This window comes from Microcebus murinus, chromosome 12, assembly GCF_040939455.1.
Source record: "Microcebus murinus isolate Inina chromosome 12, M.murinus_Inina_mat1.0, whole genome shotgun sequence".
NCBI lineage: Eukaryota > Metazoa > Chordata > Mammalia > Primates > Cheirogaleidae > Microcebus > Microcebus murinus.
The window spans coordinates 92,743,634-92,771,142 of NC_134115.1; the positions used below are offsets into that span (position 1 = coordinate 92,743,634).

At 64.7% G+C, this 27,509-nt stretch overlaps 1 protein-coding gene and 1 long non-coding RNA gene across 2 annotated transcripts; both read left to right on the forward strand.

Annotated features, from left to right (window-relative positions):
- Window positions 1–2,434: 2,434 nt before the first annotated feature.
- LCN8 (lipocalin 8) lies at window positions 2,435–10,057 on the forward strand. Its single transcript, XM_076009189.1, has 6 exons — window positions 2,435–2,458; window positions 3,908–4,038; window positions 4,975–5,045; window positions 5,483–5,587; window positions 5,669–5,758; window positions 9,962–10,057. Exons 1-6 carry the CDS (start codon window positions 2,435–2,437, stop codon window positions 10,003–10,005), a joined length of 465 nt encoding a protein of 154 aa, XP_075865304.1. The 3' UTR covers window positions 10,006–10,057.
- Window positions 10,058–13,264: 3,207 nt separating this feature from the next.
- LOC105882228 (uncharacterized) lies at window positions 13,265–15,192 on the forward strand. Its single transcript, XR_012922158.1, has 3 exons — window positions 13,265–13,670; window positions 14,220–14,967; window positions 15,083–15,192. It is a non-coding gene; the product is annotated as an uncharacterized LOC105882228 (long non-coding RNA).
- Window positions 15,193–27,509: the final 12,317 nt, after the last annotated feature.

Here is a 27,509-nt window from a genome sequence, read left to right on the forward strand (position 1 = left end):
GCCCCCTCCTCCGCCCGCCAGCCCTGCCCCCAGGGACCCTCCTCCTGCTCCTCAATAAACAGATTCTGCAGCCCGATGACCAACGGTTTCTTGCCTCTCTGGAGAGGCCCTGGGGGGGCCGCAGGGGGCCCCACGCCGACCCCAGCGCTCCTGGAGACTGAGGCAGGGGGCTGCAGCCCCAGGGGGAACCCCGTGCCCGGGCCCAGCCCCACAGGCTCACATGAAGACGGCCCTGTGGCTCCGCTGGCCAAGCACAGGCCTGGGGTCGGGCACCTGTGGGTTTTATCTCCCTCCGCTGGCGTGGCCGTGGGCGCTTCACTCAGGCCCCGGAAGTGGGCTCCTGGCCCCCGCTCCTTGGCCTGGGGCTCCCCAGGAGACACCCTGGGCACAGGTAGTGCCCCTGCCGAGCTCCCGGTTTCAGAGGTTGGGAAAGGGAGGCACAGGGAGGGGACTCACCCCATTTGACATGGCCAGCAAGCAGCCACGGGCTGGGGCTCCAGGGGCCCCTGAGACTGGGGCAGGGGAGTGGCCCTCCTTGGGGGCTGTGCCAGCTGTCCTCCTTGTCCCTGGCGCTGTGCCCTGGGGCCCTGATGGGAGCTCTGAGGCCCTGCGGTCTGGCACACACTTCACAGGGCGCATGGTGGGGTGGCAGGAAGGTGCTGGAGGTTCCGGTCCGATGCTCATGAGTGCCCCCGCCCGCGCAGGGCAGGGGCGGAAGCGGTCATCCCTGAGGCCGTCTGCCCTTACCCTGCCCCGGGTCGCCAGGGGCCTCCACCTCCCTCTTTTGCCTGGAGCCACCCTGGGGCCTGCTCCTCAGCCCCCCGGCTGTCCCCCAGGCGCTGCTCCTGCCCTCTGGGCATCCCTCTGGGCCTCCAGAGTGCCGGCCGGCTCTGGGTGGCCCGGCCCTGACTTGCCCCTGTGCTGCCTGACCGCCCGTCCGGGGTCCCAGCCCACCCGGGCGGCCTGGGGAGTGGGGTCTGGTGACGGGGACCGACCGCGTAGCTGGCCGGGCCTTGCTTGCGCCATTCCAGGTGGGCTTTTCCAGCCCCAGTGGTGGGATGGCTGCCCTCCTCCTCCACCCCCCGCCGGGGCCGGGTCGGGATGCTGGTCCGGGAGGAGCTGCCTCGGGCACCCTGGACCCCCTTGGCCACGTGGCACCTGCCCTGTGCTGGGAGCCGGAGCTCGGACCCCGGGGTGGCTGTGGCCCCCCTGGTGCCAGCACCGGAGCCTGCCACGCCCCCCAGCCCGCCGCAGGAGGGTGTCCCGGACGGGTGCTCTGCGCCACCCTTGGCCTCTTCCCCGTATTTGACGGCCCGGAAGGAGGGAGTGGGAACGGGAGGGGGAAGATAGATTTTTCCATGTTTTAGCTCATTTCTGGAGGGTGGGAGTTTTTTTGATTTTTATTTATTTTTTTAAGTATGCATCACAAATAAAGTTGTTTTTGAAGATAAAAATTGTCACTCAAAAAAAGAAATCGTCTCTGTGGCCCAGAGAAGCTGGACACAGGGGTCGGCCCCGAGGGTGCAGGGGGAGGGTCTGGGGGAGACGTCACGCAGGGCCCGTGCTTGTTTAATGCCTGCAGCTGCCGTGGCAAATGGGAAAACTGAGGCAGAGCGCTGTCTTGGGCCACACGGCCGGAGGCAGGAGCTGGGGCAGGTCTGGAAGCTGGGCTCCGTGTGTGCCCCGGCTCGTTCTGGTCCCCGGTGGGGCCCGTCAGTCACTGGGAGGAAGAGGCTCAGACCCCCGGGGAGAGGGGTGCGAGCCGAGACTGGGGTTGGGCCACCAAGCCCGATTTCTGTCCCCCCACCCCCGCCCCACAAGTCACACAGCCGTCCCTGCTGGTGCGGCTCAGAACATGCTGCTGCTGGGGGGGGGGGTCCGAGGCACAGACGGGGGGCGGGGTCCGAGGCACAGACGGGGGGGGGGGTCCGAGGCACAGATGGGGGGGGGCTCAGGCCAGGCGCCCGAGGGATGGGCCCGGGTTCAAGTCCCCCCTCGTGCTTGTTGGCGGCAGGCCGTGGGCAGCGTGCTGCGGTCCCCAGACGACCAGAAAGAACCCACAGAGCCAGCAAGTGTCCCGGGGGGGGGGGGAGAGCTCCAGCCTGGCGTGGGTGGGCTGCTCCTGTTCCCGGGCCCCGCCGGCCCCGCCACCGTGTCCACCCGCGTCCAGGCTCCAGGAAGGCGGCCGCGGCGGCTGCTGTGGGTGTGGAGCCGCCCGGCCGGATGGCATTGTGCAGAGTTACCAGGAGTCCCTGAGCAGCGGCAGCCCAGTCTGCCCCACGACAGTCCCCGGCGACCGCGCTCTCTCCCCAAATAAAAGCCCGGGCGCTGCAGGAGCGGAGCTGCCTGCGGGAGCCCAGACCCCGCCATGGAGCTGCTGCGCGCCGCCGTCCTGGGCGTCTTCCTGGTGCTCCAGGCACAGCCGGAGGCCGCCATGGAGGACCTGGACCGGGAGAAGGTGGCCTTTCCTTGTCAGCACGAAGGCAAACGCCGGGGGAGAGGGGCCGGGGGGCGGAGAGGGGCCGGGGGGCGGGGAGGGCCCCAGGGAGTGTCCGGCTGCTGCAGCCCTAACCCCAGCCCCACCCCCGCCGCCCGGTCTTGGACGCCCAGGAAGCCAGGCAGCGGAGGGCCCTGGTCGTGGGCTCCATGCCCGGCCGGGCTGGTCCCTCCTCTCCCGGGTGCCAGGGCCTGCCTGGGGGTCCTCTGCGGGCACAGGCTGGGCGGTCCTGGGGTTTTGCAGGGTGTGGGGGCTCCTCCTGCCTCCCTGGCTTGGCTCACTCTGGGAGCCAGAGGCCCTTCCCGGTGTGTTGGGGGGCTGGGTGGGGGCGCTGATGTCCGTCCGGTGCTTTCCGCCGTGTCCGTGCAGGCCGCTGGGCCGGGCACACCTGAGCAGGCCCGAGGTAACCCCCATTGGAGATGCAGATATATATTTTTTAAAGACAGAGTCTCACTGTGGTGCCCGGGCTAGAGTGCCGTGGTGTCAGCCTGGCTCACTGCAACCTCCACCTCCTGGGCTCAAGCGATCCTCCTGCCTCAGCCTCCCGAGTAGCTGGGACTATAGGCATCCGCCACCATGCCCGGCTCATTTTTTCTATATATTTTTAGCTGGGCAATTAATTTCATTGTATTTATAGTAGAGACGGGGTCTCTCGCTCTTGCTCAGGCTGGTCTCAAACTCCTGACCTTGAGCGATCCTCCCTCCTCGGCCTCCCAGAGTGCTGGGATTACAGGTATGCGCCACCATGCCCGGTTCATTTTTTCTATATATTTTTAGCTGGCCAATTAATTTCTTTCTATTTTTAGTAGAGACAGGGTCTCCCTCTTGCTCAGGCCAGTCTCGAACTCCTGACCTTGAGCAATCCTCCCTCCTCGGCCTCCCAGAGTGCTGGGATTACAGGCATGAGCCACCGCGCCCGGCTGGTTCTCTTTTATCTTAGAGGACCCCGATTCTTTTCTCTTGTACAAGGAATCAGTGTGCAAACATGGCAGAGGAGGTTCCAGGCTCGGGGAGGACCGCTGGCTGCAGGACTCGCCACTCCCACGGGGCTGAGGCTCCGACAGCCGCTCACTCTGCTCTGCTCTCCGGGCGCCTCCCGGCCCCAACCACTGCTGCCCACTGGCGCCTGGCCCAGGGGTGGTGGTGGTGGTGGTGGTGCGGGCCCTGCAGAAGCTGCAGGTGGCCCCCGGGGGGGGGGGCGCTGCCTGCCTATGGGGCCTCACCGCCTGACAGCCTGGGGACCCCCGGCAGGACGGCACGTGGGGACACGTGGGCTCAGGGGCGTCTTGCAGCCATCCGCGGACCTCTCAGAGCCCCCAGCTCCCTTCCTGGGGTCTGAGAAATGCCCCCCTGGGCGGGGCGGTCAGCCCAGCCACTCAGAGCTGGGCGCGGCTCCGGCTTTCTCTCCAGCTCGCGGGGTTCTGGAGGGAAGTCGGTGTGGCCTCGGACCAAAACCTGGCCCTGAAGGCGCCGAAAAGGGTGGAGGGCTTGTTCCTCACCCTGAGCGGGAGCAACCTGACCGTGAAGGCTGCATATAACAAGTAAGCGGCCTGGGCCCCGCCGGGAGGCAGAGGCAAGTGCGGCTGCGGCCCACACGCCTCAGTGGGACCTGGGCTGCGGGCCCCCCCTGGGTGGGACCTCCCCACGCCTACCTGCCTGGGACCTCGACCCCAGGGAAAGCCGGAACCCCGGGCTCCCGGACCTACATTTTCTTTCTTTTTTTTGAGACAGAGTCTCACTCTGTTGCCCAGGCTAGAGTGAGTGCCGTGGCATCAGCCTAGCTCACAACAACCTCAAACTCCTGGGCTCAAGCGATCCTCCTGCCTCAGCCTCCTGAGTAGCTGGGACTACAGGCATGCGCCACCATGCCCGGCTAATTTTTTCTATATATATTAGTTGGCCAATTAAATTCTTTCTATTTATAGTAGAGACGGGGCCTCGCTCTTGCTCAGGCTGGTCTCAAACTCCTGAGCTCAAACGATCCACCCACCTTGGCCTCCCAGAGAGCTAGGATTACAGGCGTGAGCCACCGCGCCTGGCCCTCTTTATATTTTTAGTTGGCCAATTAATTTCTTTCTATTTTTAGTAGAGACGATGGGTGTGGGGGGGTCTTGCTCTTGCTCAGGCTGGTCTCAAACTCCTGACCTTGAGCGATGGTCCTCCTGCTTCGGCCTCCCAGAGTGCTAGGATGACAGGCGTGAGACACCACGCCCGGCCCCAGACTTACATTTCCAAACATAATTTATAAAGGAGGAAAATGGGCCCCGGGCAGGTGACTCACTGCAGGTGACAGAGCCCCAGGGGAGAGGCCGGTGCAGCCCCCGCCCTGCCCTCTGCCTTCCCGGTCCTGCTCCAGACTCCGGGGTGCTCCAGGGGCTGCCTGAACCCTTCCCGAAGACACGCCCTGCTCTGGGAATGTGCCCAGCAGATGGGATGCAGACTGGGATTTCCCTGATGAGCACTTTGCTGCCTTTCAGCTCAGGAAGCTGTGAGACAGAAAACATAGTGGGCTCAGAAATAGACGTTTCAGGGAAATTTGCTTTTCCTGGTAAGTGCTGTTGCCCTGTTGCTACAGTTACAACCCTGGCGTCACACTCAAGAGCTTCACTAGGCCTTGTTGTTCCCCTTTCTGTTCCCTGTGCTGCTCCCCACTCTGTTCCCTGTGCTGTTCCCCATGCTGTTCCTGGTGCTGTTCCCCACGCTGTTCCTGGTGCTATTGCCTATGGTGTTCCTCTGGCTGTTCCCCTTGCTGTTCCCCATGCTGTTCCCTGTCCTTCGTGCCCCACACCCTCCCATCCTCTCTACAGCATGCTGGGTCACCCTTGGCCGGCTGCTCTGGTGTCCCCACCAGGGCACCATGGCAGGGCCTGGGCATGGGCTGGGGACAGCACGGAGCTGGACTCTGCAGGCCCTGGCCTCCGAGGTCCGCCCCTCAGGCGCCCGGAACCGCGGGAGGCCCCCACCAACCCGCGCTGGCTCCCAAAGGCCACAGGGAGATCCACGTGCTGGACACGGACTACCAGGGCTACGCGATCCTGAGGGTGTCCCTGCGCTGGAACAACAGGGACTTCCATGCCTTCAAGTACTTCAGTAAGCTCCCCCCGGGGTCTGCCCTGCCGCGCCCCCCCCCCCCCGCCCGGGGACGGTCCACCCAGCCCCTGTGCCCCACAGCTCGGAGCCTGGAGGACGATGACCCGCCGGGGTTCTGGAAGTTCCGAGAGCTGACGGCGGACACTGGCCTCTACCTGGCGGCCCGGGCCGGTGAGACAGGGGGCCGCTGGGGCGGGTGCTTTGCGGGGCGCAGTGGGGGAGGGGTGGGTCGGGTCCCGCCAGCCACTCACCCGCCCTGTCCCGCAGGGAGGTGCGCCAAGCTCCTGAAGCAGGTGAGCCCTCGGCCCCTAGCTGGCTCCCCCGCCCCCGCCCCCGGCCTGAGGCGGGAGGACTCGTTTGCCCCTGGCTCTGAACGGGACGCCCCCGGCACCGATGGGGACCCCTAGATGGAGCTGGAGCCTCCAGGGCGCTGGGCCCTGCTGGGGACGCTGGGTGCTGGGAGGTGGAGGGTGCAGAGGGCGGGGAAAGGGGTGGCCCCGACTTTCTGTCCAGCAGAGCCACACTGGGCTGCGGCCGGCTCCGCCCCTGTGGGGTCTGCCAGAGGTCGGATGGGGCCCTGGGGGGGCCGTCTCGGGGCCCGGCGTCTGGCGCTGTGCTGGCCCGTCACCTCCACCGGCCCCCGGAGGCGGGGACTGTCACCCCACCGTGCAGATGGAGGAGCGGCGGCTCAGGCAGCTGGGCGCTCTGCCCAGAGCCAGGTGGCTGCACACGGCCAGGCACGCGGCTCCCACTGCCCACAGGCCCCAGGGCCGAGCGGGCTGAGCCTGCCCTCTCGCCACAGGAGCGGATTTAGCAGAGCATCCGCTGCAGGACGGTGCCCGAGATGCACCGACCTCCGCCCCCCCCGCCTCTCCCGGCCCCTCTGAGAGGCTCCTGCACCTGCTGTGAATAAACTGTGCCACCAAAGCCACAGCCCGCGTGTCCTTCCAGGGGATGTGCCCAGGGAGGGTGGCAGGGCGGTGGGGGACTCACGACGGGTGGGTGTCCCGGGGCGGGGTGGCCTTTGCCGGGAGCTCGATGGGGCCAGGTGCGTCACGTGTAAGAGCCGGTGGAAGCTCGGGCGCTCTGTTCATGAGCAGAGAACTCGTCTTTTCCTTCCTTGGGCACGGGATTCTCCACGCCCAGACCGCGCAGGTGCCGGCCGCGCCCCGAGATCAGGACACGGGCACGCAGCCTGATGGGGGACCCGAGACCCCGACTCCGTCCCCCTGTCCCTGGACTTCGTGTACGGAGCAGGAGCTCCAGGGCGAGGTGGCTGCCGTCAGCACAGCCCAGGGGGCAGCGGGGCAGACGCGGGCGGAACGTGGGGCCACACGCCGTCGGGGGCGAGGCAGAGGAGCCGGGGCCCTCGGGGCGGCCCCCAGGCAGCTGTCCCCCAGCTCTTAGGAATGATGGAAGACGGGAAGCTGCTCCTGCAGCCAGCGGATCTGAACTGCCCCCTGGCTCCCCATCTGTGTCACCCGGCTGCTCCCTGGGAACTGGGGAGCAGCCGGGTCCACCTGTCACCGGGGACTCCCCCACCCCCACTCTGTCCCGCTCTCTGTCCTTCTCTCTGTCCCCCCCACCATGGCTTCTCTGTCTATGTGTGCCGAGAGCCACCGTCCTGCACCCCGTGGGCAGAGTAAGGACTGCGTGTCACTTGGGGGGCTCAGGGGTGTCTGATCCCGGGCTGCCCAGCCCCCTCCCCGCCATTCTGGGCCCTGGAGGGCTGGGGGCCCCCTCCGGCCAGGTGCTCTGTGCCTCCGCCAGACCCCCACGCCCACGGGGCGAGGTGGGGCCTGGACCGCACACCGGGGCCAGTGCCGTCCACCCGCATGCGGCAGCCCGTGACAGGCACGACTGAACACACGCATGAGTAACTGGGTGGACGTCCAGCGTCTGTCCCGGAGGCTCCTGGAGGCCCTGGCCACCTGGCAGGTGGGCGGGCCGCCGGCCGGCCCTCGGTGTGCTGCCAGCGGCTTAATGGGAGCTGCCCGTGCCGCAGCCTCGCCCACGGTGGGGTATAAAGTGCGCCCGGGCCGGGGCCGTGGCCGAGGCCCCTGTGCTTTGGGAGCATGGAGGGTCCCGTGCTGGCCCTGCTGGGGCTGTGCGTGGCGCTGGGCAGCGCCGGCACACGGGACACGGGGATCAAGGACCTGGACCTCTTCCAGGTAGCGCAAGTCCCCGAGGATCAGGCGCTGCCCCGCTGCCCGGGAGGCTCTCAGGACCTGGTGCCTCTGGGGCCTTCGGCTGTGTGGGGGGACCGAGGCTGCCCCGGAATTTTCCCCAAGGGCCCCGATCCTGGACGCAGTGTGGCCAGGCGGCCCCGCAAACGCCACCCCTCAGTTTTCAGGCCTCTGGTACGAGATCGCCTTCGCTGCCACGAGGGGCGTGCACGGCGCCCGCAGCAAGGTGGGGAAGACAGGCGCCGTGGTGGTCGACCTGGAATTGAACGGCCTGGCCCTGATCAGCGCGTATTTCGAGTGAGCCGGCCGGGCGGGGCGACGGGGGGCAGGGGCCCTCCCTCTGGGGTCTCTGCTCACTGGGGGTTGGCCTGGCCTGCGGGCAGAGAGTCCCCAGAGCAGGACACGATCTTGCCTCTGGGGACGCCCCTTGGTGTCTCCTGAGGCAGTTTCAAGGGGTGACCTACGACCTCAGGGACAGCGTAGGGTGCGGCACCACCTCCAACGTCCACTGTGCCGCCTGCGAGGCTGGGGAGGTGGCAGCCATGCCCACAGGCCTGTGTGTGACTGGGGCGGAGCCTGGCCAGACCCCCGGTGTGCACTTTCCGCCTGCCGCCACACCTGGGGCCTGGCCCAGTCCTCCTGGTGGTGTGTCTGGGAGGTGGCTCATTGCACCGGGCAGCTTCCCACCAGGCTCGGTTATGGCTGGGCGAGGTCCTGCCGCCGGGTGTCAGCAGGTCCCGACTCTGGGCCCGTCCTCCTGCTGGGTGGGGCTGAGGGCAGCTGGTGGCAGGCGTGTCCTTGTCCTTCCAGTGGGAACCGCTGTATGATGGAGAAGGACGGGGCCTTGCAGGTGGACACCTCAGGGAGGTTTGTGATCTCAAGACCATCTGGTAAGTGCCGCCCGCGGCCGGGGGCTGGCGGGGTGCGTCTTCGGGCTGTGCCAGGTCCTGCTCTGGGACTGTGTCCCGCCCGCTCACGGCTGCCCTGAGCAGGAGGGCCTGTCCCCTCCTGCGAGGACCCGGCCCCCGTGGGCGCCGTGTGGACGCCCGGCTAGGAGTCCTCACGTGCAGCCCCCAGCGCCAGGCCTGCCATGCCCGGTGCCCAGCGTCTCCTCCTCTTTCGAATGCTAGAAAATGTTTGTGGAGGCGTCTATGTGTCCTGGTCAATGAGAGTCCCTGTCCCCTATCCTTAGGGAGGTCCTTTCAGAGAACCAGAGGCCCATTTGAGCTGTGTGCATGCTTGTGCTTGTTTGTGCATGCCTGTGTATATGTGTGTATATGTGCATATGCGTATGTATGCGTGTGTATACATGTGTATGCATGTGTATGCGTGTGTATACGTTTGTATGCATGTGTATACGTGTGTATGCATGTGGACACGGGCCAGGCAGGAGTGTGCCTGGGGCCGAGAGCCCTCACTGCTGCAGGACTGGGCGTGGCAGCCCCACCGGGGCTGGGACTCAGTGGGCGGTGGCCCCGCAGGGGACAAGGAGGTGCTCGTGATGGACACGGACTACAAGACCTACGCCATCATGGACGTGTCGTCCAACAAGGACGCAACTCCCCATAGGATCTTGAAGCTGTACAGTAAGCCGGGGCTGGACTGGCAGGGCCGTGGGGACTTCGCCTCTGAGAGGGGACAGGACGGAGCCCCGAGGCCAAGGCAGGCCCCAGCCAGCCTAGCGCCCACGCTCGCCCCCAGGCCGGACCCTGGATGGCAATGAGTATGCCCTGGGGAAGTTCCAGCAGCTGGCCCAGCAGAGCGGGCTCCGCAGCACAGACGTCCACCTACTGGAGCGAGACCGTGAGTGGCCGCCCAGGGAGGGACGGGCACAGACCCGGCCTGCCCTCCCCACGCCTCACCCCTGCGCTTCTGCCCACAGTGACCTGCGTGAAGCTGCTGCAGCCTGTGAGTGCACCCTGTCCCTGAGCCGGGGGCTGCTCTGGGCACCCGGGGGAGGGTCCTCTGGGGACCTGTGACAGGGCCGAGCTGAAGGGGTCTGGGGTCCTCGGCGTGCCGGCCCAGTGTGGCAGCCACGCTCACTGGCGTGGGGAGACCGGGATCCGGGGAACAGAGCCAGCCTCGGGGTCCGGTGTGTGCTCTCGGGGCCGGCTCCACCTCCAGCCACAGTGGCTGGGCTGGGTCCTGCCATTGGTCCGTCCAGCCCCTCACCCGCCCTGTCCCACAGGGAGGTGCGCCAAGGTCCTGAAGCAGGTGAGCCTTGGCCCCTAGCTGGCTTCCCGACCTGGCCTGGGGTGGGAGGGCCCGTTCGGCCCTGGCTCTGAACAGGACGCCCCCTGGCACCGATGGGGACCCCTAGATGGAGCTGGAGCCTCCAGGGCGCTGCTCCCAGGCTGGGACGCAGGGTGCTGGGAGGTGGAGGGTGCAGAGGGCTGGGGAAGGGGTGGCCCCGTGGCCCCGACTTTCTGTCCAGCAGAGCCACACTGGGCTGTGGCCGGCTCCACCCCTGCAGGGTCTGCCCGAGGTCGGGTGGGGCCCTGGGGGGCCGTCTCGGAGCCCCGCGTCTGGCGCGCTGTGCTGGCCCGTCACCTCCACCGGCCCACGGAGGCGGGGACTGTCACTCCACCGTGCAGACGGAGGAGCGACTCCCACTGCCCACAGTCCCCGGGGCGGAGCGGGCTGAGCCTGCCCTCTCGCCACAGGAGCAGATTTAGCGGAGCTTCTGCTGCCGGATGGTTGCCAAGACCCGCCCCTCCCCCTCCCCCTCCCCCTCCCCCTCCCCGTCACCTTACCTCCCCCTCCCCCCCCATCTGAGGGGCTTCTGCACTTGCTCTGAATAAACTGTGCCACCAAAGCCACGGCCCTGTGTGTCCTTCCGGGGGATGGGCTGAGGGAAGGTGGTAGGATGGTGGGGGGCTCACAACGGGAGGGTGGCAGGGCGGTGGGGGGCTCACAACGGGAGGGTGGCAGGGCGGTGGGGGGCTCACAACGGGAAGGTGGCAGGGCAGTGGGGGGCTCACTTTGGGTGGCTGGCAGGGTGGTGGGGGGCTCACAACGGGAGGGTGGCAGGGCAGTGGGGGGCTCACAACGGGAGGGTGGCAGGATGGTGGGGGCTCACTTCGGGAGGGTGGCAGGGAGGTGGGGGCTCACTTCGGGAGGGTGGCAGGGAGGTGGGGGGCTCACTTTGGGTGGATGGAGGGAGGTGGGGGCTCACTTTGGGTGGGTGGCAGGGAGGTGGGGGGCTGACAATGGGTGGGTGGCAGGGAAGTGGGGAGCTCACTTCGGGAGGGTGGCAGGGAGGTGGGGGGCTCACTTCGGGAGGGTGGCAGGGAGGTGGGGGGCTCACTTCGGGAGGGTGGCAGGGCGGTGGGGTGCTCACTTCGGGAGGGTGGTAGGATGGTGGGGGGCTCACTTCGGGAGGGTGGCAGGGCGATGGGGGGCTCACAGCGGTGAGGCTTAGGGATGTGGACACCAACCCAAGTCCCTGCGAATGCCTGTCCACCTACCTGGTCACGAAAGACAGGTGCTGTCTCTGTGTGTCCCTGTGTGCACCGGGTGTCCAGCCAGGCCCAGTGAGGGCTGGCAGGAGGCAAGTGGGCACTTCTCCGGGAGCCCCTGCGTCTGAGTTCTCAGAGTCAGGTTTGGGGTGTCCCCCCTGGCTGGGGGTGTCTCTGCATTTCCCTTTTGGGTCATTTTGTGAGTGAACTGCACTGCGGGGGCTCGGCGGGGACAGGGCAGGTTTGGGGGACAGCGTCCGGCCTGAGAAGAAGTAGTTGGCCGGTGGCAGCCCCCGCACGAGGGTTTTCACCAGAGTCCGGTGCACCCGTCTCCCGGGGCTCGGTGTCCCAGCCCAGGCCCCCCTGGCGTGAACCCGCCGCCCGCACATCTGTCCCGGGGGGAGCTGAGGGCCTACAGGTTGGGCTCCTAGAGCAGCTGCCACCGGTGGGATCGCAGTGACGGCACCCCACAGCTGGGGCTCAACCTGGGAACAGCCCTGTCCTCCCCACCGAGGGTCCCTCCCGCTCCGCCCCACGTGGAGCCCCGCGGCACCGGCCTTCCTGACTCTCCGCCATCCTGCGCTGGGGAGAGGGACGAGGCCCCGCCAGCCAGGCCCTGGGCACGGAGGGCAGGGCAGGCCCAGGGCCGCAGGTGTGGGCCAGGGACCACGTGCCCCGGCCGGGGCAGTGCCCGAGCCTCACACTCCCGGCCCAGAGCGTAAGGAGGTGTCTGGTCCCGGCAGGTGGGCGCCGCTGCTCCTGGGCACCCCAGCTCGCCGTACGCCCCTGCCGGGGGCTCCCACCGCCCTGCTCGCCTCCCTGTCTGGGCAAACGGAGCTCAGAGAGGCAGAGGTGCTCATGGCTGGGCGGCAGAGCCAGGCGCACACGCAGGCCGGGGCCCAGGACGTCCTGCCTGGGCATGCCCCAACCCCGGCGGAGGCCAGGCGGGCCGGTGTCCCGGGGCGGGGTGGCCTTTGCCGGGAGCTGGACGGGGCCAGGCGCGTCACGTGTAAGAGCCGGTGCACGGTGGAAACGCGGGCGCTCCGTTCATGGATCAGAGAACCCGCCTTTTCCTTCCTTGGGCACGGGATTCTCTACGCCCAGACCTCGCAGGTACCAGCCGCGCCCCAGATCAGGACACGGGCACGCAGCCTGATGGGGGACCCGAGACCCAGACTCCGGCCCCCTGTCCCTGGACTTCGCGTACGGAGCAGGAGCTCTAGGGCGAGGTTGCTGCCGTCAGCACAGCCCAGGGGGCAGCGGGGCAGACGCGGGCGGAACGTGGGGCCACACGCCGTCGGGGGCGAGGCAGAGGAGCCGGGGCCCTCGGGGCGGCCCCCGAGTAGCTGTCCCCCAGCTCTTGGGAATGAGGGAAGACGGGAAGCTGCTCCCGCAGCCAGCGGATCTGAACTGCCCCCTGGCTCCTCGTCTGTGTCACCTGGCTGCTCCCTGGGGACCGGGGACCCCACCTGTCACCGGGGTGTCCCTGAGGACTCCCCCACCCCCACTCTGTCCCGCTCTCTGTCCTTCTCTCTGTCCCCCCCACCATGGCTGCTCTGTCTATGTGTGCCGAGAGCCACCGTCCTGCACTCCGTGGGTAGAGTAAGGACTAGGTGTCACTTGGGGGGCTCAGGGGTGTCTGATCCCAGGCTCCCAGCCCCCTCCCCGCCATTCTGGGCCCTGGAGGGCAGGGGGCCCCCTCGGGCCAGGTGCTCTGTGCCTCCGCCAGACCCCCACGCCCACGGGGCGAGGTGGGGCCTGGACCGCACACCGGGGCCAGTGCCGTCCACCGCATGCGGCAGCCCGTGACGGGCACGACTGAACACACGCATGAGTAACTGGGTGGACGTCCAGCGTCTGTCCCGGAGGCTCCTGGAGGCCCTGGCCACCTGGCAGGTGGGCGGGCCGCCGGCCGGCCCTCGGTGTGCTGCCAGCGGCTTAATGGGAGCTGCCTGTGCCGCAGCCTCGCCCACGGTGGGGTATAAAGTGCGCCCGGGCTTGGGCCGCGGCCGAGGTCCCTGTGCTTTGGGAGCATGGAGGGTCCCGTGCTGGCCCTGCTGGGGCTGTGCGTGGCGCTGGGCAGCGCCGGCACACGGGACACGGAGATGAAGGAACTGGACTTCCTTCCGGTAGCGCAAGTCCCCGAGGATCAGGCGCTGCCCGGCTGCCCGGGAGGCTCTGGGACCCAGTGCCTCTGGGGCCTTCGGCTGTGTGGGGGGACCCAGGCTGCCCCGGAATTTTCCCCGAGGGCCCCGATCCTGGACGCAAGCGTCCGGGCGGCCCTGCAAACGCCACCCCTCAGTTTTCAGGCCTCTGGTACGAGATCGCCTTCGCTGCCACGAAGGGTGTGCACGGCGCCCGCAGCAAGGTGGGGAAGACGAGCGCCGTGGCGTTTGAGCTGGAATCGGGCAGCCTGGTCCTGAACAGCGCGTATTTCGAGTGAGCGGGCCGGGCGGGGCGACGGGGGGCAGGGGGCACTCCCTCTGGGGTCTCTGCTCACTGGGGGTTGGCCTGGCCTGCGGGCAGAGAGTCCCCAGAGCAGGACACGACCTTGCCTCTGGGGACGCCCCTTGGTGTCTCCTGAGGCAGTTTCAAGGGGTGACCTACGACCTCAGGGACAGTGTAGGGTGCGGCACCACCTCCAATGTTCACTGTGCCGCCCGCGAGGCTGGGGAGGTGGCGGCCATCCCCGCAGGCCTGTGTGTGACTGGGGCGGAGCCTGGCCAGACCCCCGGTGTGCACTTTCCACCTGCGGCCACACCTGGGGCCTGGCCTAGTCCGCCTGGTTGTGTGTCTGGGAGGTGGCTCATTGCACCGGCCGGGGAGCCCGTCACCCGCATCTGCTCCCTGGGGGCAGCTTCCCACCAGGCTCGGTTATGGCTGGGCGAGGTCCTGCCGCCGGGTGTCAGCAGGTCCCGACTCTGGGCCCGTCCTCCTGCTGGGTGGGGCTGAGGGCAGCTGGTGGCAGGCGTGTCCTTGTCCTTCCAGAGGGGGCCAGTGTATGAAGGAGAATGACGGGGCTAGGCAGGTGGGCTACACGGGGAGGTTTGTGTTCCCAAAACCGTCTGGTAAGTGCCGCCAGGGGCTGGGGGCTGGTGGGGTGCGTCTTCGGGCTGTGCCGGGTCCTGCTCTGGGACTGTGTCCCGCCCGCTTACGGCTGCCCTGAGCAGGAGGGCCTGTCCCCTCCTGCGAGGACCCGGCCCCCGTGGGCGCCGTGTGGACGCCCGGCTAGGAGTCCTCACGTGCAGTCCCCAGCGCCAGGCCTGCCATGCCCGGTGCCCAGCGTCTCCTCCTCTTTCGAATGCTAGAAAATGTTTGTGGAGGCGTCTATGTGTCCTGGTCAATGAGAGTCCTGTCCCCTATCCTTAGGGAGGTCCTGTCAGAGAACCAGAGGCCCATTTGAGCCGTGTGCATGCTTGTGCTTGTATGTGCATGCCTGTGTATATGTGTATATATGTGTGTGTATGTGTATGTATGTGTGTGTATACATGTGTATGCATGTGTATGCGTGTGTATGCATGTGGACACGGGCCAGGCAGGAGTGTGCCTGGGGCCGAGAGCCCTCACTGCTGCAGGACTGGGCGTGGCAGCCCCACCCGGGGCTGAGACTCAGAGGGCGGTGGCCCTGCAGGGGACAAGGAGGTGCTTGTGATGGACACGGACTACAGGACCTACGCCATCATGGATGTGTCGTCCATAGAGGATGTGACTCCGCATAGGATCTTGAAGCTGTACAGTAAGCCGGGGCTGGACTGGCAGGGCCGTGGGGACTTCGCCTCTGAGAGGGGACAGGACGGAGCCCCGAGGCCAAGGCAGGCCCCAGCCAGCCTAGCGCTCACGCTCGCCCCCAGGCCGGACCCCGGACAGCAATGAGTATGCCCTGGGGAAGTTCCGGCAGCTGGCCCAGCAGAGCGGGCTCCTCAGCACGGACATCCACCTACTGGAGCGAGACCGTGAGTGGCCGCCCAGGGAGGGTCGGGCACAGACCTGGACCTCCCTCCCCACGCCTCACCCCTGCGCTTCCGCCCACAGTGACCTGCGTGAAGCTGCTGCAGCGTGTGAGTGCACCCTGTCCCTGAGCCGGGGGCTGCTCTGGGCACCCGGGGGAGGGTCCTCTGGGGACCTGTGACAGGGCCGAGCTGAAGGGGTCTGGGGTCCTCGGCGTGCCGGCCCAGTGTGGCAGCCACGCTCACTGGCGTGGGGAGACCGGGATCCGGGGAACAGAGCCAGCCTCGGGGTCCGGTGTGTGCTCTCGGGGCCGGCTCTGCCTCCGGCCACAGTGGCTGGGCTGGGCCCTGCCATTGGTCCGTCCAGCCCCTCACCCGCCCTGTCCCGCAGGGAGGTGCGCCAAGGTCCTGAAGCAGGTGAGCCCGCACCCTCGGCCCCTAGCTGGCTCCCCAACCCGGCCTGGGGTGGGAGGGCCCGTTCGGCCCTGGCTCTGAACAGGACGTCCCCCAGCACGGATTGGGGCCCCTAGATGGAGCTGGAGCCTCCAGGGCGCTGGTCCCAGGCGGAGATGCCGGGTGCTGGGAGGTGGAAGGTGCAGAGGGCGGGGGAAGGGGTGGCCCCGTGGCCCCGACTTTCTGTCCAGCAGAGCCACACTGGGTTGCGGCCGGCTCCGCCCCTGCGGGGTCTGCCCGAGGTCGGGCGGGGCCCTGGGAGGCCGTCTCGGTGCCCCGCGTCTGTCGCTGTGCTGGCCCGTCACCTCCACCGGCCCCCGGAGGTGGGGTCTGTCACCCCACCGTGCAGACGGAGGAGCGACTCCCACTGCCCACAGGCCCCAGGGCTGAGCCTGCCCTCTCGCCACAGGAGCAGATTTAGTGGAGCTTCTGCTGCTGGACGGTTGCCAAGACCCGCCCCTCCCCCTCCCCCTCCCTGCCACCTCCACCTGCCCCCTCCATCCCCACCTGAGGGGCTTCTGCACTTGCTCTGAATAAACTGTGCCACCAAAGCCACGGCCCTGTGTGTCCTTCCGGGGGATGGGCTGAGGGAAGGTGGCAGGGCAGTGGGGGGCTCACAATGGGTGGGTGGCAGGGAGGTGGGGGGTTCACTTGGGTGGGTGGCAGGGAGGTGAGGGGCTCACTTTGGGTGGGTGGCAGGGTGGTGGGGGGCTCACAACGGGTGGGTGGCAGGGAGGTGGGGGGTTCACTTTGGGTGGGTGGCAGGGAGGTGGAGGGCTCACCTTGGGGGGGTGGCAGGGAGGTGGGGGGTTCACTTTGGGTGGGTGGCAGGGAGGTGGAGGGCTCACCTTGGGGGGGTGGCAGGGAGGTGGGGGCTCACAACAGGAGGGTGGAAAGGCGGTGGGGGGCTCACAACGGGAGGGTGGCAAGGAGGTGGGGGGCTCACTTTGGGTGGGTGGCAGGGAGGTGGAGGGCTCACTTTGGGGGGGTGGCAGGGAGGTGGGGGCTCACAACGGGAGGGTGGAAAGGCGGTGGGGGGTCACAACGGGAGGGTGGCAGGGAGGTGGGGGGCTCACAACGGGTGGAGGGCAGGGAGGTAGGGGGCTCACTTTGGGTGGGTGGCAGGGAGGTGGGGGGCTCCGAATGGGTGGGTGGCAAGGCGGTGGGGGGCTCACTTTGGGTGGGTGGCAGGGAGGTGGGGGGCTCAGAATGGGTGGGTGGCAGGGCGGTGGGGGGCTCACTTTGGGTGGGTGGCAGGGAGGTGGGGGGCTCACTTTGGGTGGGTGGCAGGGAGGTGGGGGGCTCACAACGGGTGGGTGGCAGGGAGGTGGGGGGCTCACAACGGGTGGGTGGCAGGTAGGTGGGGGGCTCACAACGGGTGGGTGGCAGGGAGGTGGGGGGCTCACAACGGGTGGGTGGCAGGGAGGTGGGGGGCTCACAACGGGTGGGTGGCAGGTAGGTGGGGGGCTCACAACGGGTGGGTGGCAGGGAGGTGGGGGGCTCACAACGGGTGGGTGGCAGGGAGGTGGGGGGCTCACAAGGGGTGGGTGGCAGGGAGGTGGGGGGCTCACAACGGGTGGGTGGCAGGGCGGTGGGGGGCTCACTTTGGGTGGGTGGCAGGGAGGTGGGGAGCTCACTTCGGGAGGGTGGCAGGGCGGTGGGGGGCTCACAACGGAAGGGTGGCAGGGAGGTGGGGGGCTCACTTCGGGAGGGCGGCAGGGCGGTGGGGGGCTCACAACGGGAGGGTGGCAGTATGGTGGGGTGCTCACTTTGGGAGGGCGGCAGGGAGGTGGGGGGCTCACAACGGGAGGGTGGTAGGATGGTGGGGTGCTCACTTCGGGAGGGTGGCAGGGCGGTGGGGTGCTCACTTCGGGTGGGTGGCAGGGCGGTGGGGTGCTCACTTCGGGAGGGTGGTAGGATGGTGGGGCACTCACTTCGGGAGGGCGGCAGGGCGGTGGGGGGCTCACAGCGGTGAGGCTTAGGGATGTGGGCACCAACCCAAGTGCCTGCGACTGCCTGTCCACCTACCTGGTCACGGAAGACAGGTGCTGTCTCTGTGTGTCCCTGTGTGCACCGGGTGTCCAGCCAGGCCCAGTGAGGGCTGGCAGGAGGCAGGTGGGCACTTCCCCGGAAGCCCCTGTGTCTGAGTTCTCAGAGTCAGGTTTGGGGTGTCCCCCCTGGCTGGGGGTGTCTCTGCATTTCCCTTTTGGGTCATTTTGTGAGTGAACTGCACTGTGGGGGCTCGGCGGGGACAGGGCAGGTTTGGGGGACAGCGTCCGGCCTGAGAAGAAGTAGTTGGCCGGTGGCAGCCCCCGCACGAGGGTTTTCACCAGAGTCCGGTGCACCCGTCTCCCCGGGCTCGGTGTCCCAGCCCAGGCCCCCCTGGCGTGAACCCGCCGCCCGCACATCTGTCCCGGGGGAGCTGAGGGCCTACAGGTTGGGCTCCTAGAGCAGCTGCCACCGGTGGGATCGCAGTGACGGCACCCCACAGCTGGGGCTCACCCTGGGAACAGCCCTGTCCTCCCCACCGAGGGTCCCTCCCGCTCCGCCCCACGTGGAGCCCCGCGGCACTGGCCTTCCTGACTCTCCACCATCCTGCGCTGGGGAGAGGGACGCGGCCCCGCCAGCCAGGCCCTGGGCACGGAGGGCAGGGCAGGCCCAGGGCCTCAGGTGTGGGCCAGGTACCACGTGCCCCGGCCGGGGCAGTGCCCGAGCCTCACACTCCCGGCCCAGAGCGTAAGGAGGTGTCTGGTCCCGGCAGGTGGGCGCCGCTGCTCCTGGGCACCCCAGCTCGCCGTACTCCCCTGCCGGGGGCTCCCACCGCCCTGCTCGCCTCCCTGTCTGGGCAAACGGAGCTCAGAGAGGCGGAGGTGCTCATGGCTGGGCGGCAGAGCCAGGCGCACACGCAGGCTGGGGCCCAGGACGTCCTGCCTGGGCATGCCCCAACCCCGGCTGAGGCCAGGCGGGCCGGTGTCCCGGGGCGGGGTGGCCTTTGCCGGGAGCTGGACGGGGCCAGGCGCGTCACGTGTAAGAGCCGGTGCACGGTGGAAACGCGGGCGCTCCGTTCATGGAGCAGAGAACCCGCCTTTTCCTTCCTTGGGCACGGGATTCTCTACGCCCAGACCTCGCAGGTACCAGCCGCGCCCCAGATCAGGACACGGGCACGCAGCCTGATGGGGGACCCGAGACCCAGACTCCGGCCCCCTGTCCGTGGACTTCGTGTACGGAGCAGGAGCTCTAGGGCGAGGTCGCTGCCGTCAGCACAGCCCAGGGGGCAGCGGGGCAGACGCGGGCGGAACGTGGGGCCACACACCGTCGGGGGCGAGGCAGAGGAGCCGGGGCCCTTGGGGCGGCCCCCGAGTAGCTGTCCCCCAGCTCTTAGGAATGAGGGAAGACGGGAAGCTGCTCCCGCAGCCAGCGGATCTGAACTGCCCCCTGGCTCCTCGTCTGTGTCACCTGGCTGCTCCCTGGGGACCGGGGACCCCACCTGTCACCGGGGTGTCCCTGAGGACTCCCCCACCCCCGCTCTGTCCCGCTCTCCGTCCTTCTCTCTGTCCCCCCACCATGGCTGCTCTGTCTATGTGTGCCGAGAGCCACCGTCCTGCACTCCGTGGGCAGAATAAGGACTGCATGTCACTTGGGGGGCTCAGGGGTGTCTGATCCCCGGCTGCCCATCCCCCTCCCCGCCACTCTGGGCCCTGGAGGGCAGGGGGCCCCCTCGGGCCGGGTGCTCGGTGCCTCCGCGGGAGCCCCGCATCCACGGAGCGAGGTGGGGCCTGGACCGCACACTGAGGCCAGTGCCGTCCACCGCATGCGGCAGCCTGTGACGGGCACGACTGAACACACGCATGAGTAACTGGGTGGACGTCCAGCGTCTGTCCCGGAGTCTCCCGGAGGCCCTGGCCACCTGGCAGGTGGGCGAGCCGCCGGCCGGCCCTCGGTGTGCTGCCAGCGGCTTAATGGGAGCTGCCTGTGCCGCAGCCTCGCCCACGGTGGGGTATAAAGTGCGCCCGGGCTGGGGCCGCGGCCGAGGCCCCTGTGCTTTAGGAGCATGGAGGGTCCCGTGCTGGCCCTGCTGGGGCTGTGCGTGGCGCTGGGCAGCGCTGGCACATGGGTCACAGAGTTGGAGAACTTGGACCTCATCCAGGTAGCGCAAGTCCCCGAGGATCAGGCGCTGCCCGGCTGCCCAGGAGGCTCTCCGGACCCAGTGCCTCTGGGGCCTTCGGCTGTGTGGGGGGACCCAGGCTGCCCTGGAATTTTCCCCGAGGGCCCCGATCCCGGACGCAGTGCGTCCGGGTGGCCCCGCAAACGCCACCCCTCAGTTTACAGGCCTCTGGTACGAGATCGCCTTCGCTGCCAAGAGGGGTGTGCACGGCGCCCACAGCAAGGTGGGGAAGACGGGCGGCGTGGCGTTTGAGCTGGAATTGAACGGCCCGGTCCTGATCAGGACGTTTTTCGAGTGAGCCGGCCGGGCGGGGCGACCGGGGGCCGCGAGCCCTTCTGCTGGGGTCTCTGCTCGCTGGGGGTCGGACTGGCCTGCGGGCAGAGAGTCCCCAGAGCAGGACACGATCTTGCCCTCTGGGGACGCCCCTTGGTGTCTCCTGAGGCAGTTTCAAGGGGTGACCTACGACCTCAGGGACAGTGTAGGGTGCGGCACCACCTCCAACGTCCACTGTGCCGCCTGCGAGGCTGGGGAGGTGGCAGCCATGCCCACAGGCCTGTGTGTGACTGGGGCGGAGCCTGGCCAGGCCTCCGGTGTGCACTTTCCACCTGCTGCCACACCTGGGGCCTGGCCCAGTCTTCCTGGTGGTGTGTCTGGGAGGTGGCTCATTGCACCGGGCAGCTTCCCGCCGGGCTCGGTTAAGGCTGGGCGAGGTCCTGCCGCCGGGTGTCAGCAGGCCCTGACTCTGGGCCTGTCCTCCTGCTGGGTGGGGCTGAGGGCAGCTGGTGGCAGGCGTGTCCTTGTCCTTCCAGAGGGGGCCAGTGTATGACGGAGAAGGACGGGGCTATGCAGGTGGGCTACTCGGGGAGGTTTGTGATCCCAAGACTGTCTGGTAAGTGCCGCCAGGGGCTGGGGGCTGGTGGGGTGCGTCTTTCGGCTGTGCTGGGTCCTGCTCTGGGACTGTGTCCCGCCCGCTCACGGCTGCCCTGAGCAGGAGGGCCTGTCCCCTCCTGCGAGGACCCGGCCCCCGTGGGCGCCGTGTGGACGCCCGGCTAGGAGTCCTCACGTGCAGCCCCCAGCGCCAGGCCTGCCATGCCCGGTGCCCAGCGTCTCCTCCTCTTTCGAATGCTAGAAAATGTTTGTGGAGGCGTCTATGTGTCCTGGTCAATGAGAGTCCCTGTCCCCTATCCTTAGGGAGGTCTTTTCAGAGAACCAAAGGCCCATTTGAGCCGTGTGCATGCTTGTGCTTGTATGTGCATGCCTGTGTATATGTGTATATATGTGTGTGTATGTGTATGTATGTGTGTGTATACATGTGTATGCATGTGTATGTGTGTGTATACGTGTGTATGCATGTGGACACGGGCCAGGCAGGAGTGTGCCTGGGGCCGAGAGCCCTCACTGCTGCAGGACTGGGCGGGGCAGCCCCACCCGGGGCTGAGACTCAGAGGGCGGTGGCCCCGCAGGGGACAAGGAGGTGCTCGTGATGGACACGGACTACAGGACCTTCGCCATCATGGATGTGTCATCCATAGAGGATGTGACTCCGCATAGGATCTTGAAGCTGTACAGTAAGCCGGGGCTGGACTGGCAGGGCCGTGGGGACTTCGCCACTGAGAGGGGACAGGACGGAGCCCCGAGGCCAAGGCAGGCCCCAGCCAGCCTAGCACCCACGCTCGCCCGCAGCCCGGACCCCGGACAGCAATGAGTATGCCCTGGGGATGTTCCGGCAGCTGGCCCAGAAGAGCGGGCTCCGCAGCACGGACATCCACCTACTGGAGCGAGACCGTGAGTGGCCGCCCAGGGAGGGTCGGGCACAGACCCGGCCCGCCTTCCCCATTCCTCACCCCTGCGCTTCTGCCCACAGTGACCTGCGTGAAGCTGCTGCAGCCTGTGAGTGCACCCTGTCCCTGAGCCGGGGGCTGCTCTGGGCACCCGGGGGAGGGTCCTCTGGGGACCTGTGACAGGGCCGAGCTGAAGGGGTCTGGGGTCCTCGGCGTGCTGGCCCAGTGTGTCAGCCACGCTCACTGGCGTGGGGAGACCGGGATCCGGGGAACAGAGCCAGCCTCGGGGTCCGGTGTGTGCTCTCGGGGCCGGCTCCGCCTCCAGCCACAGTGGCTGGGTTGGTGTCCTGCCGTCGGGTCCCCCCAGCCCCTCACCCACCCTGTCCCGCAGGCAAGTACACCAAGCCCCTGAAGCAGGTAAGCCTGTGCCCCTCGGCCACACTGATGCCCCCGGGCCTGGTGGGAGGGCCCATTCGCCCCTGGCTCTGAACAGGACGCCCCCCGGCACCGATGGGGATCCTAGATGGAGCTGGAGCCTCCAGGGCGCTGGGCCCAGGCGGGGACGCTGGGTGCTGGGAGGTGGAGGTGCAGAGGGCGGCGGAAGGGGTGGCCCCGTGGCCCCGACTTTCTGTCCAGCAGAACCACACTGGGCTGCGGCCGGCTCCGCCCCTGCGGGGTCTGCCCAAGGTCGGGTGGGGCCCTGGGGGGCCGTCTCGGGGCCCCGCGTCTGGCGCTGTGCTGGCCCGTCACCTCCACTGGCCCCCGGAGGCGGGGCCTGTCACCCCACCGTGCAGACGGAGGAGTGGCGGCTCAGGCAGCTGGGCGCTCTGCCCAGAGCCAGGCGGCTGCACACGGCCAGGCACGCGGCCCCCACTGGCCACAGTCCCCGGGGCGGAGCGGGCTGAGCCTGCCCTCTCGCCACAGGAGGGGATTTAGCGGAGCTTCTGCTGCCGGACGGTTGCCAAGACCCGCCCCTCCCCCTCCCCCTCCCCCTCCCCTTCCCCCTCCAGCCCTACCTGAGGGGCTCTTGCACCTGCTCTGAATAAACTGTGCCACCAAAGCCACGGCCCCGCATGTCCTTCCTGGGCAATGATCCGAGGGAGGGTGGCATGGCGGCGGGGGGCCGGGCGGGGCTCACCGAGGTGAGGCTTAGGGATGTGGGCACCAACCTAAGTCCCAGTGACTGCCTGGCCTCTTACCTGGTCACAGAAGACAGGTCACTGTCCCTGTGTGTCCCTGTGTGCACCAGGTTTCCAGCCAGGCCCAGCGAGGGCTGGTGGGAGGCAGGTGGGTGGGCTTCCCTGGGCCCCCCACTTGGTCTGGCTTCTCAGTGTCAGTTTTGGGGTGTCCCCACCAGGCTGGGGGTGTCCTCTCTGGCTCCGTGAGTGTCCCAGGAGGGCCGTGCTGCCCCGTCAGTGAGGGGGGAGGGTGGCGGGTGCTCCGCACCGAGGAAGTGGACAGTGAGCGGGAGCAGCTCCCGGACGGAGCAGCTGCCGGAGCTTGAGGTGGGACTCATCCTCGAGGTCATGCAGTGCTGGGGCTGGGGGTCACCCAACACTGTGGAGGGACCTCGTTGACCCTCAGGTATTGACAGGGACCGGAAGGTCCCTGCAAGGGGCAAAGACAACACCCTAGACTCACCTTGAATCCTGAACTGAGCCCCGGAAGACCCACAGGAAAGACATTTCAGAGCAGGTAAGGTGTGCTGGGGGCCACCTGCGACTTTCCCCAGACCTGCCTGTCCAGAGCTGCGGCAGTTCCAAGGAGCTCGGCCTGGGATTGGATTTCCTGCTAGAAGGTTCTAGGCTGCTGGGACTGGCTGAGTGAAATACCACAGCCTGGGTGGCTTAGACAATAGAAATGTGTTTTCTGGCCAGGCTCGGTGGTTCACACCTGTAATCCTAGCACTCTGCGAGGCCAAGGAGGGCAGATTGCTCGAGGTCAGGAGTTCAAAACCAGCCTGAGCAAGAGTGAGACCCCGTCTCTACTAAAAATAGAAAGAAATTAATTGGCCAACTAATATATATAGAAAAAATCAGCCGGGCATGGTGGCGCATGCCTGTAGTCCCAGCTACTCGGGAGGCTGAGGCAGGAGGATTGCTTGAGCCCAGGAGTTGGAGGCTGCTGTGAGCTAGGCTGACACCACGGCACTCACTCTAGCCTGGGCGACAAAGCGAGACTCTGTCTCAAAAAAAAAAAAAAAAAAAAGAAAGAAATGTGTTTTCTGACATTTCTGGAGGTCAGGGGTCTGAGATTAATGTCCTGGGAAATTCAATCTCCGAACTCTCTGCCTGGCTTATGGGTAGCAGCCGTCCTGTCTTGTGTTCACAGGGCAGAGAGAGTCATATCTGGTGTCTCTTCCTCTTATCACAAGGAATTAGGGCCACCCCCTTTTGATCTCACTTCACCTTTGCTACCTCCTAAGGGCCCTGTCTCCCAAAACATTGGCACTGGGAGTTAGGGCTTCAACATACGAATTTTGGGAGGACACAATTCGGTCTACAACAAAAGTCAACATGACTCAGAGGGTGATCATGGGATACAGGTCTCTACAACGCACCATCAGCAATGTCCTGCAAAGTTACTAGACATCCAAAGAAACACAAAAAATAAGACCTATGGTTAAAATAAAGTTACTGAAAATGGATTCTGAGAAAACCTAAAGTTGGTTTTCAAAGACAAAGGTCTAAAGCAGCCATTATAAGTAGTTAAAAGGAAAAAAAAAAAAAAAACAAACCTAACAATTAATTAATGGCATGATAGAATTAAAAGATTAATTAATTAATGAAGAGAGAATAAATGAGTGAACTGTCGTGGCCTGTTTACAGGATGGAGGATGAACACAGAACATAAAACACAGATGCAGAACACAAAGAAAAACGCAGACACACGTACAAACGGTTGACTCGAGTCATAATACACCGGGTCTGTTTTATTTTTATACTCTAAAAGATTAAAGTTAGTTCCTTGTACGTACCCACCCAGGCATTGCAGCGATGGCCATAAATTCCAGAATAGCCTTAGGGAAGCAGACATCCCCTGACTCAGAATTTCCAGGTGGTTGCTCTAGGCACTAAGCATAGATAAAGGACCGAGATTAACAAAGATGGGCAAGGCGAGCCACAGGGGGCATTTCTCATCCCCAGCTTCTCTTAGGGTGACCCCCTAAGATCTTTGGCTGAACCCTGGCAACTGTGCATGGCTTAAGTCGCCCCTCCCTTGAGGGGTCTTACCTGTCATTGACTAACCAGCCATCTTATGGGGTGTATGCAGCAATCACAGGAACAATGTATTTATCGTGTGGCCTCCAGACCCCCAATGCCGTGAAGCGGGGTAGCTCTTGCTTACCTGCAACTCAGGTCCTTTGTTATGCCTCTAGGCAACACCTTTGTTTATCACAGGGAGCCTGTCCGGAACAGATTACTTTCAAATACTCTGGGCAGAACACGTACATTACTCACTAACTTTAATTCTTAAACTCAGAAAATATATGTCAGTCCCCTGTAAAGTACAACAAATGGAAATTACAACAAATGGAAACAAATTGGAAAGTACAACAAATGAAAGATGAATTTACTGGGTGGACTTAATAGTAGGTTGGAGACGACAAAAGAAAGTGTCCATGAATTTGAGCACAAAGCAATGTAAGCTGTCCAATCTGAGGGACAGAGAAGGGAGTGGTTGACAGCACCTTGAGACCTGGGGGGGAGGGGCAAGATCAAACCTGTAACATAGTCCCAGAAAGAAAAGAGAATGAGAATTGGGCAGAAAAATTATCTGAAGAAATGGTGGCCAAAATACCCCCAAACTTGACAGAAGACATCATCTTAGAGACCCCATAAGTTCAGAGAAACCTAAGCAAGATAAAATAAAGGAAAAAGCCTCACAAAATCCCCAGCCAGGGACACCGTCTTCGAAGTACTGCAAACCATGATTAGCAGAAAATTTTACAGGAGCCGTGGATAAAAGACAGGTCACGGCAGGGGACACGACGGCTGACTTCTCGCGGCAGACAGTAGAAGCCAGGGGACAATGGAAGTGCATCTTTGCCAAAAGGAAAGACTCAACCTCGAGTTCTGTGCCCAGGGAAAATGCCCTTCAAATAGGAGGGTGAAATAAAGATATTTGGAGACAAAAGGAAGTGGAGAGGATTTATGTCTAGTGCATATTCCGTACGACAGGTAAGTGCTAAGGATGTTGTCCAGGAGAAGGAAATGATGGTAGACGGCAACACGGATCCACCAGCAGGACAGCTGTGCGCCAGGGCTGGGGTCTGCCCGGGTCCTATGAGCACACGATTCTCCTCTCCTCTGTTTACTTGTTTATCTACACCAGGTGGATGCAGGGCTCTTACTTCCTTATGTAGGCTACAGTCTATTACCATGTTTCCCTGAAAATAAGACCTGCCCATAAAATAAGCCCTAGCAGGATTTCTAAGTGTTTGCACAATAGAAGCCCTACCCCGAAAATAAGACCTGGTGACAGGCGTGGCTACACAGCGCATCTGCACAACTCGTGCATGTCGTCGCACATCGGTAAAGAAGACGAGCAGCCCTTCTCATCTGCCCCATGAGAGCTCTATGGCTCCACATGAGAGATTGGGGCCGTTGGTTCTAACGGAAATAGAGTCACAAGACATTCAGGATGGAATTCGGGGTTTGGAGAGTGATGATGATGTTCCAGAAGAAGACAACTTAACTCTATTTGAATAAACGTAGATTGTTGTACCGTACTAAAAAAAAAAAAAACACGTCCCCTGAAAATGAGCCCTAGGCTGTCTTCTTGAGGAAAAGTAAATATAAGACCCTGTTTTATTTTCTGGGAAACCCGGTACTATCGTTGATTCTGATGCTCAGATCCACCCAGTGGGAGTGCCTTCCAGGCAGCTTCAGAGTGTGACACCCCCACGATGCCTTGAGCACATTTGCTTCTGGCACCAAAAACATTCCAAGTTCCTCTTACGTTTTTTTGCGACACAGGCTCCGGATAATTTCTCCAAGGAGTCCTGGTTCCTTTTGCACAGAACAGTGTTTTAAAAACCAAGATCCGAGTGCTTGGTGTGCTCAGTTTTGCTCTCACTGGGAGGCAGTTGCATCTTAACCTTCTCAGCAGGCAGAGCGTGGACACCCCCCTTCCTTCTTCTCCTCTGCATTTGCGACTCTCTTTTCCAACACTGGAAAACCCATTCCCTTCCATGTATTCACTCACCTGATCTACCCTGGAGCAGGTGGAAATAGCTTCAGAACTGCTCGTCCAAACCACCAGGAAAAGCAAACCTGCTAACTGGAACTCTGTGTTTCACAGCTTCTTCAGTCTTTAGCTTGAGAATGCAGAGCAAAACGTACTCTGTCCAAAAGATACTCAGGGTAGCTCTTTTTTTTTCCCTTCGGTGTGGCTATGGCATTTACTCACACCACAACTGCACTGCATTTTAAGGATTTGCGCATTTTATTTTTGAGTGTGCTATACCAAACCACCGTGATTCCAGAGTCAAGCTGCACATTCCAGCTCACCCTGCGTGGGGAACCAGTCTCCTTAGACTCCGATTCCTACTTCTTGTGTTTCTTTTTGCAGAAATAAACGTGCACATGTGCATTTTTTTTTTTTTGAGACAGAGTCTCGCTTTGTTGCCCAGGCTAGAGTGAGTGCCATGGCGTCAGCCTAGCTCACAGCAACCTCAAACTCCTGGGCTCAAGGGATCCTCCTGCCTCAGCCTCCCAAGTAGCTGGGACTACAGGCTGCGCCACCATGCCCAGCTAGTTTTTTTTTTCTATATATATTAGTTGGCCAATTAATTTCTTTCTTTCTTTCTTTTTTTTTTTTTTGAGACAGAGTCTCGCTTTCTTGCCTAGGCTAGAGTGAGTGCCATGGCGTCAGCCTAGCTCACAGCAACCTCAAACTCCTGGGCTCAAGCAATCCTCCTGCCTCAGCC